Below are 16,367 nucleotides of genomic sequence, written 5' to 3'. Positions count from 1 at the left end.
TTCCCCGCTGTGTTTCTTACAGTAATCCTAGGACTTTTTTCCCTCCTAATGCTCTTTCAGACAGGCTCGGAGAGGGCATGAGGGAGCGAGAGTGGGCCTCCCCGAAGACTGGAGAGAAAATGTATCATAAAGTCATTCAAGCTGCATCTGTCCAGTGCATCCTCTCAGAGAGGATGCTTAAAATAAGCACAGTTTTTGAACAGAAGTGAGCTTCATCTTGATGAAGAGGCATCAAGGTAGAGTGGATGGAGGGAGGCAGAAAACCTACCTGAGGGGCGTCCCTGCGCTGCCATTCTTTGGGATCCAGGACTCCTCTGGGTGTCTGTTTTGATCACCCCCAACTCTAATGCCCCAAGTGTTCTATCATATGTCTGAGCCAGGGGTTAGCTTAGCTACAGAGCTCAACAACGGAAAAACACTCAAGGAGTGCCTACAAGTCTGCTGGCATTCATGTCTCCCCTCCAAGGTGGGAGCCTTCTAGGGCCACCTCCCTTCCCCGTCAGCCCACAGCCTCTGATGAGCCAGAGCTCACATCAGCCTCCTCTTCATGCCTTGCTTCCCAGAACAGTGAGCCAAGGAACCCAAAGGAGCAGCCCTTCTAGGTCTGAGGCTCTCGGTTGCCCCCTCTATCCCCTCTGCTTTAGGGATTGGGGCTACAGAGTTGTTCTTTACATGCTTCCATCTCTCTGTGTCTTTTCTCTGTCTCTCAACTTGCCTCCCTATCTCTAGATCTGTCTTTTTTCTTTGTCTCTCAGACTCTGTCTCTATCTCTCTGTCTCTGTCTCCCCCTTTCTTCTGCTTCTATCCCTCCACTCTCTTCCCTCTCTGTCTCTGTCTTTTTCTGTCTCTCTCTGTTACTGTCTTTGTGTCTCTGTCTCTCAGTCTCTGTCTCTTTATCTCTCTGTCTCTGTCTCCCCCTTTCTTCTGCTTCTATCCCTCCACTCTCTTCCCTCTCTGTCTCTCTGTCTCTGTCTCTCTCTGTCTCTCAGTCTTTGTCTTTTTCTGTCTCTGTTGCTGTCTTTGTCTCTGTCTCTCTGTCTCTATCTCTCTGCCTCTGTCTCCCCCTTTCTTCTACTTCTATCCCTCCACTCTCTTCCCTCTCTGTTTCTATCTCTCTGTCTCTGTCTCCCCCTTTCTTCTACTTCTATCCCTCCACTCTCTTCCCTCTCTGTCTCTCTGGCTCTGTCTCTCTCTGTCTCTCAGTCTTTGTCTTTTTCTGTCTCTGTTGCTGTCTTTGTCTCTGTCTCTCTGTCTCTATCTCTGTCTCTGTCTCTATCTCTCTGCCTCTGTCTCCCCCTTTCTTCTACTTCTATCCCTCCACTCTCTTCCCTCTCTGTTTCTATCTCTCTGTCTCTGTCTCCCCCTTTCTTCTACTTCTATCCCTCCACTCTCTTCCCTCTCTGTCTCTCTGGCTCTGTCTCTCTCTGTCTCTCAGTCTTTGTCTTTTTCTGTCTCTGTTGCTGTCTTTGTCTCTGTCTCTATCTCTGTCTCTGTCTCTATCTCTCTGCCTCTGTCTCCCCCTTTCTTCTACTTCTATCCCTCCACTCTCTTCCCTCTCTGTTTCTATCTCTCTGTCTCTGTCTCCCCCTTTCTTCTGCTTCTATCCCTCCACTCTCTTCCCTCTCTGTCTCTCTGGCTCTGTCTCTCTCTGTCTCTCAGTCTTTGTCTTTTTCTGTCTCTGTTGCTGTCTTTGTCTCTGTCTCTCTGTCTCTATCTCTGTCTCTGTCTCTATCTCTCTGCCTCTGTCTCCCCCTTTCTTCTACTTCTATCCCTCCACTCTCTTCCCTCTCTGTTTCTATCTCTCTGTCTCTGTCTCCCCCTTTCTTCTGCTTCTATCCCTCCACTCTCTTCCCTCTCTGTCTCTCTGGCTCTGTCTCTCTCTGTCTCTCAGTCTTTGTCTTTTTCTGTCTCTGTTGCTGTCTTTGTCTCTGTCTCTCTGTCTCTATCTCTGTCTCTGTCTCTATCTCTCTGCCTCTGTCTCCCCCTTTCTTCTACTTCTATCCCTCCACTCTCTTCCCTCTCTGTTTCTATCTCTCTGTCTCTGTCTCCCCCTTTCTTCTACTTCTATCCCTCCACTCTCTTCCCTCTCTGTCTCTCTGGCTCTGTCTCTCTCTGTCTCTCAGTCTTTGTCTTTTTCTGTCTCTGTTGCTGTCTTTGTCTCTGTCTCTATCTCTGTCTCTGTCTCTATCTCTCTGCCTCTGTCTCCCCCTTTCTTCTACTTCTATCCCTCCACTCTCTTCCCTCTCTGTTTCTATCTCTCTGTCTCTGTCTCCCCCTTTCTTCTGCTTCTATCCCTCCACTCTCTTCCCTCTCTGTCTCTCTGGCTCTGTCTCTCTCTGTCTCTCAGTCTTTGTCTTTTTCTGTCTCTGTTGCTGTCTTTGTCTCTGTCTCTATCTCTGTCTCTGTCTCTATCTCTCTGCCTCTGTCTCCCCCTTTCTTCTACTTCTATCCCTCCACTCTCTTCCCTCTCTGTTTCTATCTCTCTGTCTCTGTCTCCCCCTTTCTTCTACTTCTATCCCTCCACTCTCTTCCCTCTCTGTCTCTCTGGCTCTGTCTCTCTCTGTCTCTCAGTCTTTGTCTTTTTCTGTCTCTGTTGCTGTCTTTGTCTCTGTCTCTCTGTCTCTATCTCTGTCTCTGTCTCTATCTCTCTGCCTCTGTCTCCCCCTTTCTTCTACTTCTATCCCTCCACTCTCTTCCCTCTCTGTTTCTATCTCTCTGTCTCTGTCTCCCCCTTTCTTCTGCTTCTATCCCTCCACTCTCTTCCCTCTCTGTCTCTCTGGCTCTGTCTCTCTCTGTCTCTCAGTCTTTGTCTTTTTCTGTCTCTGTTGCTGTCTTTGTCTCTGTCTCTATCTCTGTCTCTGTCTCTATCTCTCTGCCTCTGTCTCCCCCTTTCTTCTACTTCTATCCCTCCACTCTCTTCCCTCTCTGTCTCTATCTCTCTGTCTCTGTCTCCCCCTTTCTTCTACTTCTATCCCTCCACTCTCTTCCCTCTCTGTCTCTCTGGCTCTGTCTCTCTCTGTCTCTCAGTCTTTGTCTTTTTCTGTCTCTGTTGCTGTCTTTGTCTCTGTCTCTCTGTCTCTATCTCTGTCTCTGTCTCTTTATCTCTCTGCCTCTGTCTCCCCCTTTCTTCTGCTTCTATCCCTCCACTCTCTTCCCTCTCTGTTTCTATCTCTCTGTCTCTGTCTCTCTGTCTCTGGTCTGTCTGTATCTTTCTTTGTCTCTCTGTCTCTCTCCACCCCACCCCCACCTCCTCCAAAGAGGAAAACCTATTTCTGCAAGCTAGCCATCAGCCTCACTCTGACTTCTAGATCTCCTGGGGACCAGCAGATGAGCATTTTCTAACGTGAGCAGCCCTGGGTGAGGTGTCAGGAGAGAAGCAGTGCTTGAAGGATTTCACAGCCTACATTAATGAAGTTCCCATCCAGAATGATCCATGCCACCCTGAGTCCTGGCAGAGTCGACAGGCCCTCTCATTTTACGGAAAAGGAAACAGACCCAAAGAAATTCAGTGTCTATGACAGGATTCAAACCCACGTCTTCAGGGCTGCTCAACCAGTATTCTCTCACTGTGCCTTTTTGGGGGGAATCCAGGAAGACCTACATGACCAAGTGGAACCAAGAGAACAACATACACAGCAACCACAATAACATAAAGGAAAACCACACTCAAAAGAAACAAGAATTTAAGTCTATGCTATGCCCGGCTCTGATTCTAGAAGACTGAAGATGACACATAGCCCCCTCCTCTTAATAGAAAGTGGGAACGCTATTACACATGGCCATTTTTTGCTCATAATTACAATAATAATCATATAGAACCTACTATGTGCCAGGCTCTACACCAAGTATTTTGCATATATTATTTGATATTTACAACAACCCTAAGGAGGTGGCTGTTATTTTTATCCCCATTTTACAGATAAGGAAACTGAGGCATACAGAAACATACAGAGACTTGCCCAAGGTCACACTGGTAAGTGTGTAAGTAATAAGTGTTTTAGTGTCAGTTTGTTTTGCTTAATTGTGTGCCTCTAGCTACAAGGCTAGGGGAGAGGGCATGGATTGGGAAGTGGTATCAGGACGTTACAGTGTTATTAAAAAAGAAGCCACAATTTTAAAATCAAAATCATTTATTTGCCCACCAAGGTGAGTATTTGGGGTGGGAACCCAAACTGATAACTGAGTCTGTGCATTAGTCTTGGGCAGCAGCAATGGCTCTCTTTCCCTCACAGTTTCAGCATTGACCCTGACCAAATGGTCCTGTCCAGAGAGGACCAAGAAACTTCCCCTGTGAAAGGTTTATACAGAATTACCTAATTGTAGGTTCATAGCATTACAAAGTCGAGACCTTGGAGACCATCTGACCATCACTTTTGTTGTACAGATGAGGAAACTGAGGTCCAGAAACTTTAAATGACTTACTCAAAGTCACCCAGAGATAGGATTTGAACCCATGTCCTTCCTTTGCCTTTCAGAGCTGGTGCTCTTTGAATACTGAAAAGGAAGGAAGGCCAGGAGGAGGAAGGGGTGTGTGGTGGTGGTGGGAGGTAAGCCACAGAATTCTAATTTTATCTAGCCTCTGTTGGATTCTTGAGGGGCCTGGGGGAACAGAGCTAAACTTTCAATCCTTGAAATTCAAAGCTACCGAGAGACTTTGGAAGAGCAGCCCGCCACACAGAACTGCCTTCACCTTCCTTCTTGGCTATGGCATCATCTCTTCCCATCTCCCGGCACCTGCCAGCTAGATGATGCTCCAACCCAAGAAGAAGCTTCCCACTGACCTCACAATCAATATGGCACTAGATGCCACCATGTTAGGAAAGAGCTCCAACAGCAAGCAATTATTTTCCTTTCTAATCAATTCTACCTTAACCCGCTAAGAGAAACCACTGCCAGCCAGTGAGGAAGCTGGTTTACATAACTACTGGCTTATATAACCTCTCTCCACCCCCTCTTCCTTCAATCTATTTCCTTAGCTTCCAAGAGACTAAATCAACCCAGCTCTTCTCCTATCCTCTGACCCCTTTGGGAAAGAGGAAGGAATGCTGACAAGTCAGAGAGCCTCAGTTCCAACCCTGTCTCTTGTGATATGGGGCAATTCATTTCATCTCCCTTGTCCTCAGTTTCCCCATCTGTGAAGTGTGGGGGCTGAACTAGATCATCTCGGAAAGCCCCTTCTAACTCTCCATCTAAGTCCCTATCCTGACCCCTGAAAACCTGCTCCTCTGGCTTTTTCAGAACACCACTGTTCCCCAAATTTCAAGCCATGTGAATATCTTTGACCCTCCTTCACCGCAAACTCCTAAGTAATCATGGAGTCCCATTGATTTTTCCCTTCGAGAAATCTGTGATGTGTCCAATCCCTAGCCCAGAACTTATCACCTCTTGTCGGAATCAGAAAGAGGGGACGTTTGTAGTTTACAAAGCACTCCCTCAGTATTATTGATCTAAAGCTAGAATCCTTCACCTGGGGTCCTTAGACCACTCCCCAAATTCCCAAGGGTCCAAGAGCCTGGATGGGAAGAAATTAGATCTTTTCACAAAATTCTTACTGAAATTGGACATTTTCTGTGGTTATTTATTTATTTAAAACCCTTGCCTTCTGCCTTACAATCAATACTCTGTATTGGTTCCAAGGCAGAAGAAGGTAAGGGCTAGGCAATGGGGTTAAGTGACTTGCCCAGGATCACACAGCTAGGAAGTATGAGTTCAGACTTGAACCCGGGACCTCCCGTCTCTAGACCTGGCTCTCCATTCACTGAGGCACTCAGCTGCCTCATCCTGTGATTATTTAAAAGCATGCTTTTGGAAGGAGATCCAAAGGCTTCACCAGCCTGAGTGCCTGGAGGGATCCAGGCCAAAAAGAAAGATCCTTTATCCCTGCATTCAATCCCCTGGTCAGCCATGAGAGGTAGACAAAATAGCTATTGAGACTCCTGAATGACTACCACTGCCTTCTCCTCCAGTCCATCCTACTCACCATGGCCAGAATGCTCTCCCCAAGCAACGTTTTCAACCCATCACTCTCAGAATCCCAGGGGCCTTTGAGGTCAACTAGTCTAACCCAGCCTCCTTCGGGGATTCCCTCTTCAACATCCCCAACAAGTGCCTTCTCTGGAAGATCTCAAGTGAAGGTGGTCCATCAGACCTTCCAAAGCTACCCCTGCAACTTAATGCTTGTTACTAGATGATGTTTCTTCTTGGGTCCAATTCTCCATGATCCATTTGGAGTTCTCTTGGCAAAAATACTGCAGTGTTTTGCCATTCCCTTCTCCAGCTCATTCTACAGATAAGGAAACTGAGGCAAACAGAGTAAAAGAATTTATCCCAGGGTCAACCAGCTAAGAAGTGTCTGAGGCCAGATTTGAACCCAAAAGTCATACAACTGATAAGCAGTAGAGGCAGAACTGGCTGGAGAGCCAGCATTCATTCCTCTGTGCCCCCCACACTGCCTTCCTCCATTGAGGGGTACCTGGTCTCACTCTTCAGAGGGCTTCCTTGCTTGCCCAGAGGAAGACCCTAAAAGTAACTTGCAGATGAGCGCTAAGGTGCGAGAGGCATCCTTCTCACTACACTTTAATATGGATAATACAAGGGAGCAGAAGCAGGAGAACAGTGTATACAGTAGCAGAAATATTGTACACTAATTTTCTGGGAAGGACTAAACCATTATCAGTGATGCAAGATTCCAAGATAGCCGCAAGGGACCGTCCACAGCCAAAGAAGGAACTGCTGGAGTCTGAGGCAGATCAAAGCCTGCCATCTTCCACGATTTCCTTCATGAGACTCTTATTGTATGTGTGATATGTGTCTTCTATCTTGACATGAGCAAACATGGAAATAAACCTGTTGAAAATAACAGCTATAACCTCTATCAGACGATTTACTGCCTGGACAGGGAGGAAGAAAATCTGAATTCTAAAATGTCAGAAAACAATTGGCAAAAATTATTTCTGGAAAATTAAAAAAACATAATAGGTGCTTCACAAAAGTTTGTTTGCTTAGCAGGGTGCCCAACACATAGTAGGTGCTTCCTAAAGGTTTATCGACTTGACTCGGTCTTTGCTTTGGGGGACTGAGAGAAATCTGCACCCAGAGAGTTAACAGCAATGATGGAATCAGGGTGGTGTTTAAGGGTTTCAAAGGCAGACCGTGTAGATGATTGTCATGGGATACTATTACACCATATGAAACAATGAAGAAGATGAATTCAGAAAAGCCTGGGGAAACGTTCATGAACTGATACAAAGTGAAGTGAGCAGAACCAGGAGAACAATGTATACACTGACAGAAATATCGCACCCTGGACAACTGTGAAGGACTAAACCATTATCAGCAAAACAGGATCCCGAGTTAACCCAAAGGGCTCACGATAAAAGGGAGGATCATTGCAGATCAAAGCATGCCCTTTTCACTTTATTCCCTTCGTGAGTTTTTTTTATTGTATGTGTGATAGGCATCTTCTGCGATGGCATGGGGGAAATGGAAATATGGATTACAGGAAAGCACTGGTATGTATCACCAATAACAGACCATTTATCACCTTGGGGAGGGGGGGAGGACGAGAGAGAATCAGATGTCAGAAAACCATTATAAAAATGTATTTCTACATGTAATTGAAAAAAAAGAAAGTCAATTTTATATTAAAAGTATATCATTCTTTTTCGCAATCTCTGATGTTTCATTCTGGTTCAGAGATGACCTTGGATTCTTGGGGGCTATGCCAGCAGAGAGCAAACCCTGGCAGGTTCCACTCCAAGCTCAAGAGGCTTGGAATCCAGATCCAAGAACAGAGGGTACAGCTGTCACCTGATGACGATGAGCTTAGCTCAATACACAGAGGGCTGTCACCACGCTGGCCTTGGGGTGATAAATGCTTCAGCCACAGGGGCTCTGGGAGGCTATTTTCCAAGTTAAGAGATTTTGCCCTGAGTTAATAAAGTATCACTGATGAAGTCACGGGGCTTAGAAGTACTAGGAAAGAGAGTTTCCTCTAAAATGTGACATTATCAAGATGGAGGGGGAAATCTGGAGCTTCAGGTTTGGAAGGCACCTCCAGGACAGGCCGGCCATGAAGTTTTCTTAAAAATTAGGAAACTGGAGGGGTTTGCCATTTCCTTTTTCAGTAGATCCTTTTGTCAGGCTATCAGAGATTAAGTGAGTGACTTGCCCAGGGTCACACAGCTAGGAAGACTATGGAACCAGCTTTGAACTCAGCTCTTTCTGATGCTAGGTCCAGTGTTTGAACCACTGTGTACAACTGCCTCTTTCTATGGAAGAGAAAAATAAGGATTAAGGAAGTGAAGTCTCACAACTGGCTCTCAGAACTCTTCTAATCCAGCACCATCTCCCTACATTTTTATAATTGAGGAACTGAGTCTGGGAAGAAGGAATTTACCCAAGATCAGGTACCTGACTCTTGGAGATCTTATCTAACCTTCTCTTCTGTAGCTGAGGTGTGGCCTTACTGCTGGCCCTTTGTTGTCTTTTTTCAGTTGTGTCTGGCTTTTGGTGGCTTTATTTTGAGTTTTCTCAGTAAGGAGACTGGAATAACTTGCTATTTCCTTCTCCAGCTCATTTTACAAATGAGGAAACTGAGGCAAACTATATTAAGTGACTTGTCCAGAGTCACACAGTTAGTAAATGTCTGAGGCCAGATTTGAACTCAGAAAGATGAGTCTTCCTAACTCCAGGCCTGGTGTCTATCCACTGCACCATCTAGTCTCCCACATCCTATTTGATAGGGTAGAAGGGAGGAAGGGAAGGAAAGAGGAAGGGAGGAAGTGAGGGAGGAAGGGAAGGAAAGAGAAAGGGAGGGAGTGAGGGAGGAAGGAAGGAAGGAAGGAAGGAAGGAAGGAAGGAAGGATGGATGGATGGATGGATGGATGGATGGATGGATGGATGGATGGATTAAAGTGAAGAAAAGATTCAGCTCCAATTCCAACTTCTGCAGGAGGCCCTTTTCTCTCCCCAGCTGTTGGTACCCTCTCCTCAGAAATCTCCTCAGTATATATTCTATATTACATAGTCACATATATGTCATCTCCTCAACAGGATGTGAATTCTTGGAGGGCAGATACTGTTTTTGTCTTTCTTGGTACCCTCAGCAGTTAGCACCGTGCCTGTCACACAGTAGGTGCTTAAGGAATGTTTACTGCCTGATCACTAAAGGGTGCTCCAGGGAGGAACTTCTACTAGCAATACACATTTGCACCTACTTTGCTATGACCAATTTCAGAGACTTCCCCACATTGGGAAAATTCCCAGAGTTATATGTCTGAGCCAGCCAGTTATGGGCAGAGTATTCCAGTAGCAACACAGAAAAAGAAAAAAAGTCTGGACCAAAATGTATTTAATGATTTCCATAGGGCTAAATTACAGCTATCTTACAACATGATACATCTCCCCAAAGCATTCTGGGATAGCATAGATGTCATTCTTCAAAAAGAGAAGAATAAAACTAAATGGCTTTCATTAAATTTGCCTTCCACACGGGTGTGTCAAGCAAGCTGACACAGCCCAAACTGGAAGGATGAGATTCTTTCATTCAAGTAACAGGTGTGAAAGTATTTTGTTTTGTTTTTAATGTTTTCTTTTCCATCTGTATAAGGCCAAGCTGAGAAAAGGCAACTGGCATCTGTGGGACAAGTCTTAGAGAAGCGTGATCTCAGTTTGAAGGGCTAAAGTCAGCAACCAAAATAGAAGTGTCCAAAGTGACAAGCAGGCACTGTTTGACACTGTCTGAACATGGGGAGATCTCCTGTGGCCTGGCAGCAGAGGTTCCACTGTGATATACCCATTAACAATTCGGATCCGAGGAAGTGGGGCTGGAGCACTAGGAGATAAACAGAAAAACATTATAGGACTTACCACCTCCAAGCCAGGCAGGGATAATACTGAAAATGAAACAAACTACAGGTCCTTGAATAATGAAAAATGGCCCAATAAAAGTCAACAAGCATTTCTTAAGTGTCAAATATGTGTCAGACACAATAGCTCACCTCTTACATATACATTTTTAACATTTATAATTTTATGTATATATATTTATATTTATCTTCATACATATAAGATAAATAATAATAGCCTATTTATGGAGCACTTTAAGGTTTACAAAGGACTTTATAAATATTTCATCTTAAAAATTCATGTAATAACCTAAGGTAGAGGAAGGTTTTATTATTATATCCATTTTACTGAGGAATAAGGAAACTGAAGCAGAGAGAGGTTAAGTGACTTGCTCAAGGTCATATAGTTAAGAAGTATCTGACAACAAATTTGAATTCAGGTCTTCCTGAGTTCTGGACACATTGTTCTAGCCACTGAGTCATCTAGCTGTCTCAAAAATCGATCAAATAAACATCTTGGACAATGATTCATCCAATCTTTATTTGCAGATATCTCATGAAGGGGAATCTACTACTTCCAAAATCATTCTACTTTTGGTCAATTTTCATTAATGGGAAGTTTTCCATCCCTACTGAAATCTAATCTTCTGCCATTTCCATGCCCCATCCTCTGAGGTGGGCTAAGATGAACAAATCTAATTCTTCATCTATACCTCAGATTCTTAAAGACAGTTGCCATGTCACTTTTGCAATCCCTTTGTGTGGAGGAAGACCCAGGTTTGAATCCTGCCTCAGATACACACTGTATGACCCTGAGAAAGTCACCGTTTAACCTCTATTAAGTGGCTGACACATAATAAGTACTTAATGCTTGTTGAACTGACCAGTTGAATTGACTTAGTTTAACCTCTTTAGATGGCACTTTATTCATCTGTAGGATTGAACTCAGTGACCCCTTGAGTAGCCTTGCCTCTCTCTCTCTCTCTCTCTCTCTCTCTCTATATATATATATATATATATATATATATATATATATATATGTGTGTGTGTGTATATATATATATACATATATATATATATCCTCTCTCTTAATCTTTATCTCTCTTAATTATTTATAAATAACATTTGATGAGAGAAGGAAATTGATGACAAGAATAATTGTCCCAAAATGAAGATTCGAATCACTTTGGTCCAAGAGAAGCAGAGAAGGCTTTCTCATATGATCAGCCCCCTATCCCCACCTAACACTTAACCCTCTTTCCTTTCTCTTCCCCATTCTCCATCCTTCCTGCTCCTCCATCCTTCTTTCTACCCCTCCTCATCTTTCCCTCTCCTCCCTCCCTCTTTGTTCCTCCTCCCTCTCTCCCTATCTACCTCCTCCCCCATCTCCTTCCCCAACCTCTCTTTCCCTCCTCCTCTTCCTCAGATACTCCCATTAGATCTCCCACCCCAGGAATGAAGGTCAGTGGCTCGCTAAAACAAGAGCCAGCCCTTGACACTGACCTCTCCTCCAGGCGTACCCATAGATCACTAAATTGCCGAAGCCTCTGCTTTTTCATCTGTTTCTTTTTCTTTTTCCTGTACTTCCTGTCCATCTTCTCTAACAGGTCAGCATTCCCAGGCAGAAGCAAGTGTGGCAATAGCATCTCCTCTTCATCCTCTTCCTCCTCCTCTTCTTCCTCCCCTGGTGACCCCAGGGGGCCAGATACTTGCGAGATCCCATTGGATGCATGGGCAGGGGGTGGTGGGGACAAAGTGGAAGGGGTTCTCCTGGGCTTTTCACTGACAAAGAAAGCATTTGAAAGGTCATGCAGGGGGAGAGGCAGTACAACCACCCCCATGATCATCCCCACCCCCACCCCATGTCATTAAGCTCACAACAAAGTTCCACAAAAATCAAACCAAAAGGCATCAGGAGGGACCAAGAAAGAATGAGAAATCTCTCTTGGGCTCTCCTGCCTCTCCTGGGGATAGACACAGAAGTGAATCCATCACTGCCTTCAAGGAGCTTATACTCTACTGGAAGGGATCTACTGATGCTACTGAAACTGAAAAGTGATATGGTGACGTCATGTGAAACTGAAGGGGAATACAGTGACAACATGTGAAACTCAGAGACATCATGTGAAACTGAAGGGGAATACAGTGACATCATGTGAAACTGAAGGGGAATACAGTGACATCATGTGAAACTGAAGGGGAATACAGTGACATCATGTGAAACTGAAGGGGGATACAGTGACATCATGTGAAACTAAAGGGGGATACAGTGACATCATGTGAAACTGAAGGGGGATACAGTGACATCATGTGAAACTGAAGGGGGATACAGTGACATCATGTGAAACTGAAGGGCGATACGGTGACATCATGTGAAACTGAAGGGGGATACAGTGATGTCATGTGAAACTAAAGGGGGATACAGTGACATCATGTGAAACTGAAGGGGGATACAGTGACAGCATGTGAAACTGAAGGGGGATACAGTGACATCATGTGAAACTGAAGGGCGATACGGTGACATCATGTGAAACTGAAGGGGGATATAGTGACATCATGTGAAACTGAAGGGCGATACGGTGACATCATGTGAAACTGAAGGCGGATATAGTGACATCATGTGAAACTGAAGGGGGATACAGTGACATCATGTGAAACTAAAGGGGGATACAGTGACATCATGAGAAACTGAAGGGGGATACAGTGACATCATGTGAAACTGAAGGGGGATACGGTGGCATCATGTGAAACTGAAGGGGGATACAGTGACATCATATGAAACTCAGAGACATCATGTGAAACGGAAGGGGGATACAGTGACATCATGTGAAACTAAAGGGGAATACAGTGACATCATGTGAAACTGAAGGAGGATATAGTGACATCATATGAAACTGAAGGGGGATAGAGTGACATCATGTGAAACTAAAGGGGAATACAGTGACATCATGTGAAACTGAAGGGGGATAGAGTGACATCATGTGAAACTAAAGGGGAATACAGTGACATCATGTGAAACTGAAGGAGGATACATTGACATCATGTGAAACTGAAGGGGGATATAGTGACATCATGTGAAACTGAAGGGCAATACAGTGACATCATGTGAAACTGAAGGAGGATATAGTGACATCATATGAAACTGAAGGGGGATACAGTGACATCATGTGAAACTGAAGGGGGATACAGTGACATCATGTGAAACTGAAGGGGGATACAGTGACATCATGTGAAACTGAAGGGGGATACAGTGACATCATGTGAAACTGAAGGGGGATACGGTGACATCATGTGAAACTGAAGGGCGATACGGTGACATCATGTGAAACTGAAGGGGGATACGGTGACATCATGTGAAACTGAATGGCGATACGGTGACATCATGTGAAACTGAAGGGGGATACAGTGACATCATGTGAAACTGAAGGGCGATACGGTGACATCATGTGAAACTGAAGGGGGATACGGTGACATCATGTGAAACTGAAGGGCGATACGGTGACATCATGTGAAACTGAAGGGGGATACGGTGACATCATGTGAAACTGAATGGCGATATGGTGACATCATGTGAAACTGAAGGGGGATACAGTGACATCATGTGAAACTGAAGGGGGATACAGTGACATCATGTGAAACTGAAGGGGGATATAGTGACATCATGTGAAACTGAAGGGCGATACGGTGATATCATGTGAAACTGAAGGGGGATACGGTGACATCATGTGAAACTGAAGGGGGATATGGTGACATCATGTGAAACTGAAGGGGAATACAGTGACATCATGTGAAACTGAAGGGCGATACGGTGACATCATGTGAAACTGAAGGGGGATATGGTGACATCATGTGAAACTGAATGGCGATACGGTGACATCATGTGAAACTGAAGGGGGATACAGTGACATCATGTGAAACTGAAGGGGGATACAGTGACATCATGTGAAACTGAAGGGCGATACGGTGACATCATGTGAAACTGAAGGGGGATACGGTGACATCATGTGAAACTGAAGGGGGATATGGTGACATCATGTGAAACTGAAGGGGAATACGGTGACATCATATGAAACTGAAGGGCGATACGGTGACATCATGTGAAACTGAAGGGGGATATGGTGACATCATGTGAAACTGAATGGCGATACGGTGACATCATGTGAAACTGAAGGGGGATATAGTGACATCATGTGAAACTGAAGGGGGATACAGTGACATCATGTGAAACTGAAGGGCGATACGGTGACATCATGTGAAACTGAAGGGGGATACGGTGACATCATGTGAAACTGAAGGGCGATACGGTGACATCATGTGAAACTGAAGGCGGATATAGTGACATCATATGAAACTGAAGGGGGATACAGTGACATCATGTGAAACTGAAGGGGGATACGGTGACATCATGTGAAACTGAAGGGGGATACGGTGACATCATGTGAAACTGAAGGGCGATACGGTGACATCATGTGAAACTGAAGGGGGATACGGTGACATCATGTGAAACTGAAGGGGGATATAGTGACATCATGTGAAACTGAAGGGGGATACGGTGACATCATGTGAAACTGAAGGGCGATACGGTGACATCATGTGAAACTGAAGGGGGATACGGTGACATCATGTGAAACTGAAGGGCGATACGGTGACATCATGTGAAACTGAAGGGGGATACGGTGACATCATGTGAAACTGAAGGGGGATACGGTGACATCATGTGAAACTGAAGGGGGATACGGTGACATCATGTGAAACTGAAGGGCGATACGGTGACATCATGTGAAACTGAAGGGGGATACGGTGACATCATGTGAAACTGAAGAGCGATACGGTGACATCATGTGAAACTGAAGGGCGATACGGTGACATCATGTGAAACTGAAGGGGGATACGTTACTTCATGTGTGTCTATATCTACTCTAGAGAGGAAAATTTCCCCACAACCACCATGGGGGCAAATACATAAGGAAAAGCCTTTCTATTGAGGCAGCTCAGCACCTCAGTTGATTGAGAGCCAGCCTAGAGATGGGAGGTCCTAAGTTTGAGTCTGCCTTTAGACATTCCTATCTGGGCAAGTCACTTAACCCCAATTCTCTAGTCCTTACCCCCACTTCTGTCTTGGACTCCATACTTAGTAAATGCTAAGACAAAAAGTAGGTTTAAAAAAGAAAGTAAGTATATCTGTTATTCCTTCTCAGTTTCCTTCCAAAGGACCTAAATATTTTCTAAAATAACAAGCAGATGAGGCAGCTAGAATGATATAGTGGAAGGAGCGCTGGGCATGGAATCAGGAAGTCCTGAGTTCAAATTTGACATCAGACATTTTCTAGCTGGGTAAGACATTTCATCTTTATTTGCCTCAGTTTCCTCATTTGTAAAATGGGGATAATAATACCACCTACCTCCTTTGAGGTTAGCACAGTGTTGGGCACACAGAAAGCACTGCATAATGCTTATTTCCAATGGATAGGAGGCTGGACTTGGTGTCTGGGGGATCTGGATTCATATCCCACTTCAGAGTGTGTAATAGCTGTCTGACCTGTATTAAGGTCACACTTAAAACTGTCTCAGCTTTCGCATCTGTAAAATGTCAAGATGTGACTCAATGCCCTCTCAGGACCCTCTTAGCTATAAAACAATGATCCTCTGGCCTAGGTCTTTGCAAGAGACTAGCTCCCTTCATCAAAGGCCTCACCTGGAAACTGAAGGACCAAAAAGTGTCCCTGACAAAGAGCAAACTTCGCTCATCCCTGCCCACTCAGACCTAACTGGCAAGGCAGCAAGGGAAGATGCCCCAGTCCCTGGCAGCTTCTGAAGACTCCTCCGCCTCTTGGCCTATGGTGAACAAGCGCGTGGACTTGTGGGGACCCCAGATGCTGTGTCACCCCGCTGCAGGCTCCTGGGGGCATGGACTCTGGGGCGGAGGGATATCATGCTGCCTCTCCCTCCAACTCTCATTCTACACAGGAAGAAACTCAGTTCCAGTTTAAGTGGCCAAAACAGGATTCAGACGGGGGTCCTGTGACTCCATCCCTCTCACAGCCACATCTCCCCCACGGAGATGACACAATATCAACATGTGCTGTGAGGACTTTGGGGCAGGATGAACAGCATACGCAGTTCGGAAAGTGGGTTGTTTGTTTGTTAACTTCTGTCTTAAAATCAGTATTAGTTCCAAGGCAGAATAGCAGCAAGGGTTAGGTAAACTGGGTTCAGTGACTTGCTCAGGGTCACACAGCTAGGAAGTATCTGAAGTCACATTTGAACCTTTTGTTTCTGGGCCTGGCTCTCTATCCACTGAGCCAACTAGCTATTCCTTCTCCAGCTCATTTTTACAGATGAGGAAACTGAGGCACCCAGCTACCCAAGGAAGCAAAGATTAGATTTCATCATAAAACATGTGCCATCTCTCTGCTTCTTACCTTAAACCTTCTCTACCCAGCTGCACGACATACACATTCTCATCCTCATTTACAGAAGGGACAACATCTGTAAAAGGCCAAAATACTGGAGTGGTTT

The 16,367-nt window shown here is 45.0% G+C and overlaps 1 protein-coding gene across 3 annotated transcripts in view; it reads right to left on the bottom strand.

Annotated features, from left to right (window-relative positions):
* Positions 1-9,335: 9,335 nt before the first annotated feature.
* TRABD2A (TraB domain containing 2A) overlaps positions 9,336-16,367 on the bottom strand; it is a 63,689-nt gene continuing 56,657 nt past the window's right edge. For all 3 annotated transcript variants that reach the window (XM_056813597.1, XM_056813589.1, XM_007477788.3), the window contains 2 exons: positions 11,352-11,630; positions 9,336-9,835 (listed from right to left, as the gene is read on the bottom strand). In XM_056813597.1, coding sequence (XP_056669575.1) covers positions 9,652-9,835; positions 11,352-11,630 — 463 coding nt within the window. In that variant the 3' untranslated portion in view covers positions 9,336-9,651. The remainder of the gene's footprint in view (positions 9,836-11,351; positions 11,631-16,367) is intronic.

The sequence above is a fragment of the Monodelphis domestica genome, chromosome 1, assembly GCF_027887165.1.
Source record: "Monodelphis domestica isolate mMonDom1 chromosome 1, mMonDom1.pri, whole genome shotgun sequence".
Classification (NCBI taxonomy): domain Eukaryota; kingdom Metazoa; phylum Chordata; class Mammalia; order Didelphimorphia; family Didelphidae; genus Monodelphis; species Monodelphis domestica.
The sequence above is the reverse complement of the archived record's forward strand: the minus strand, read 5'-3'. Positions and strand labels throughout refer to the sequence as shown.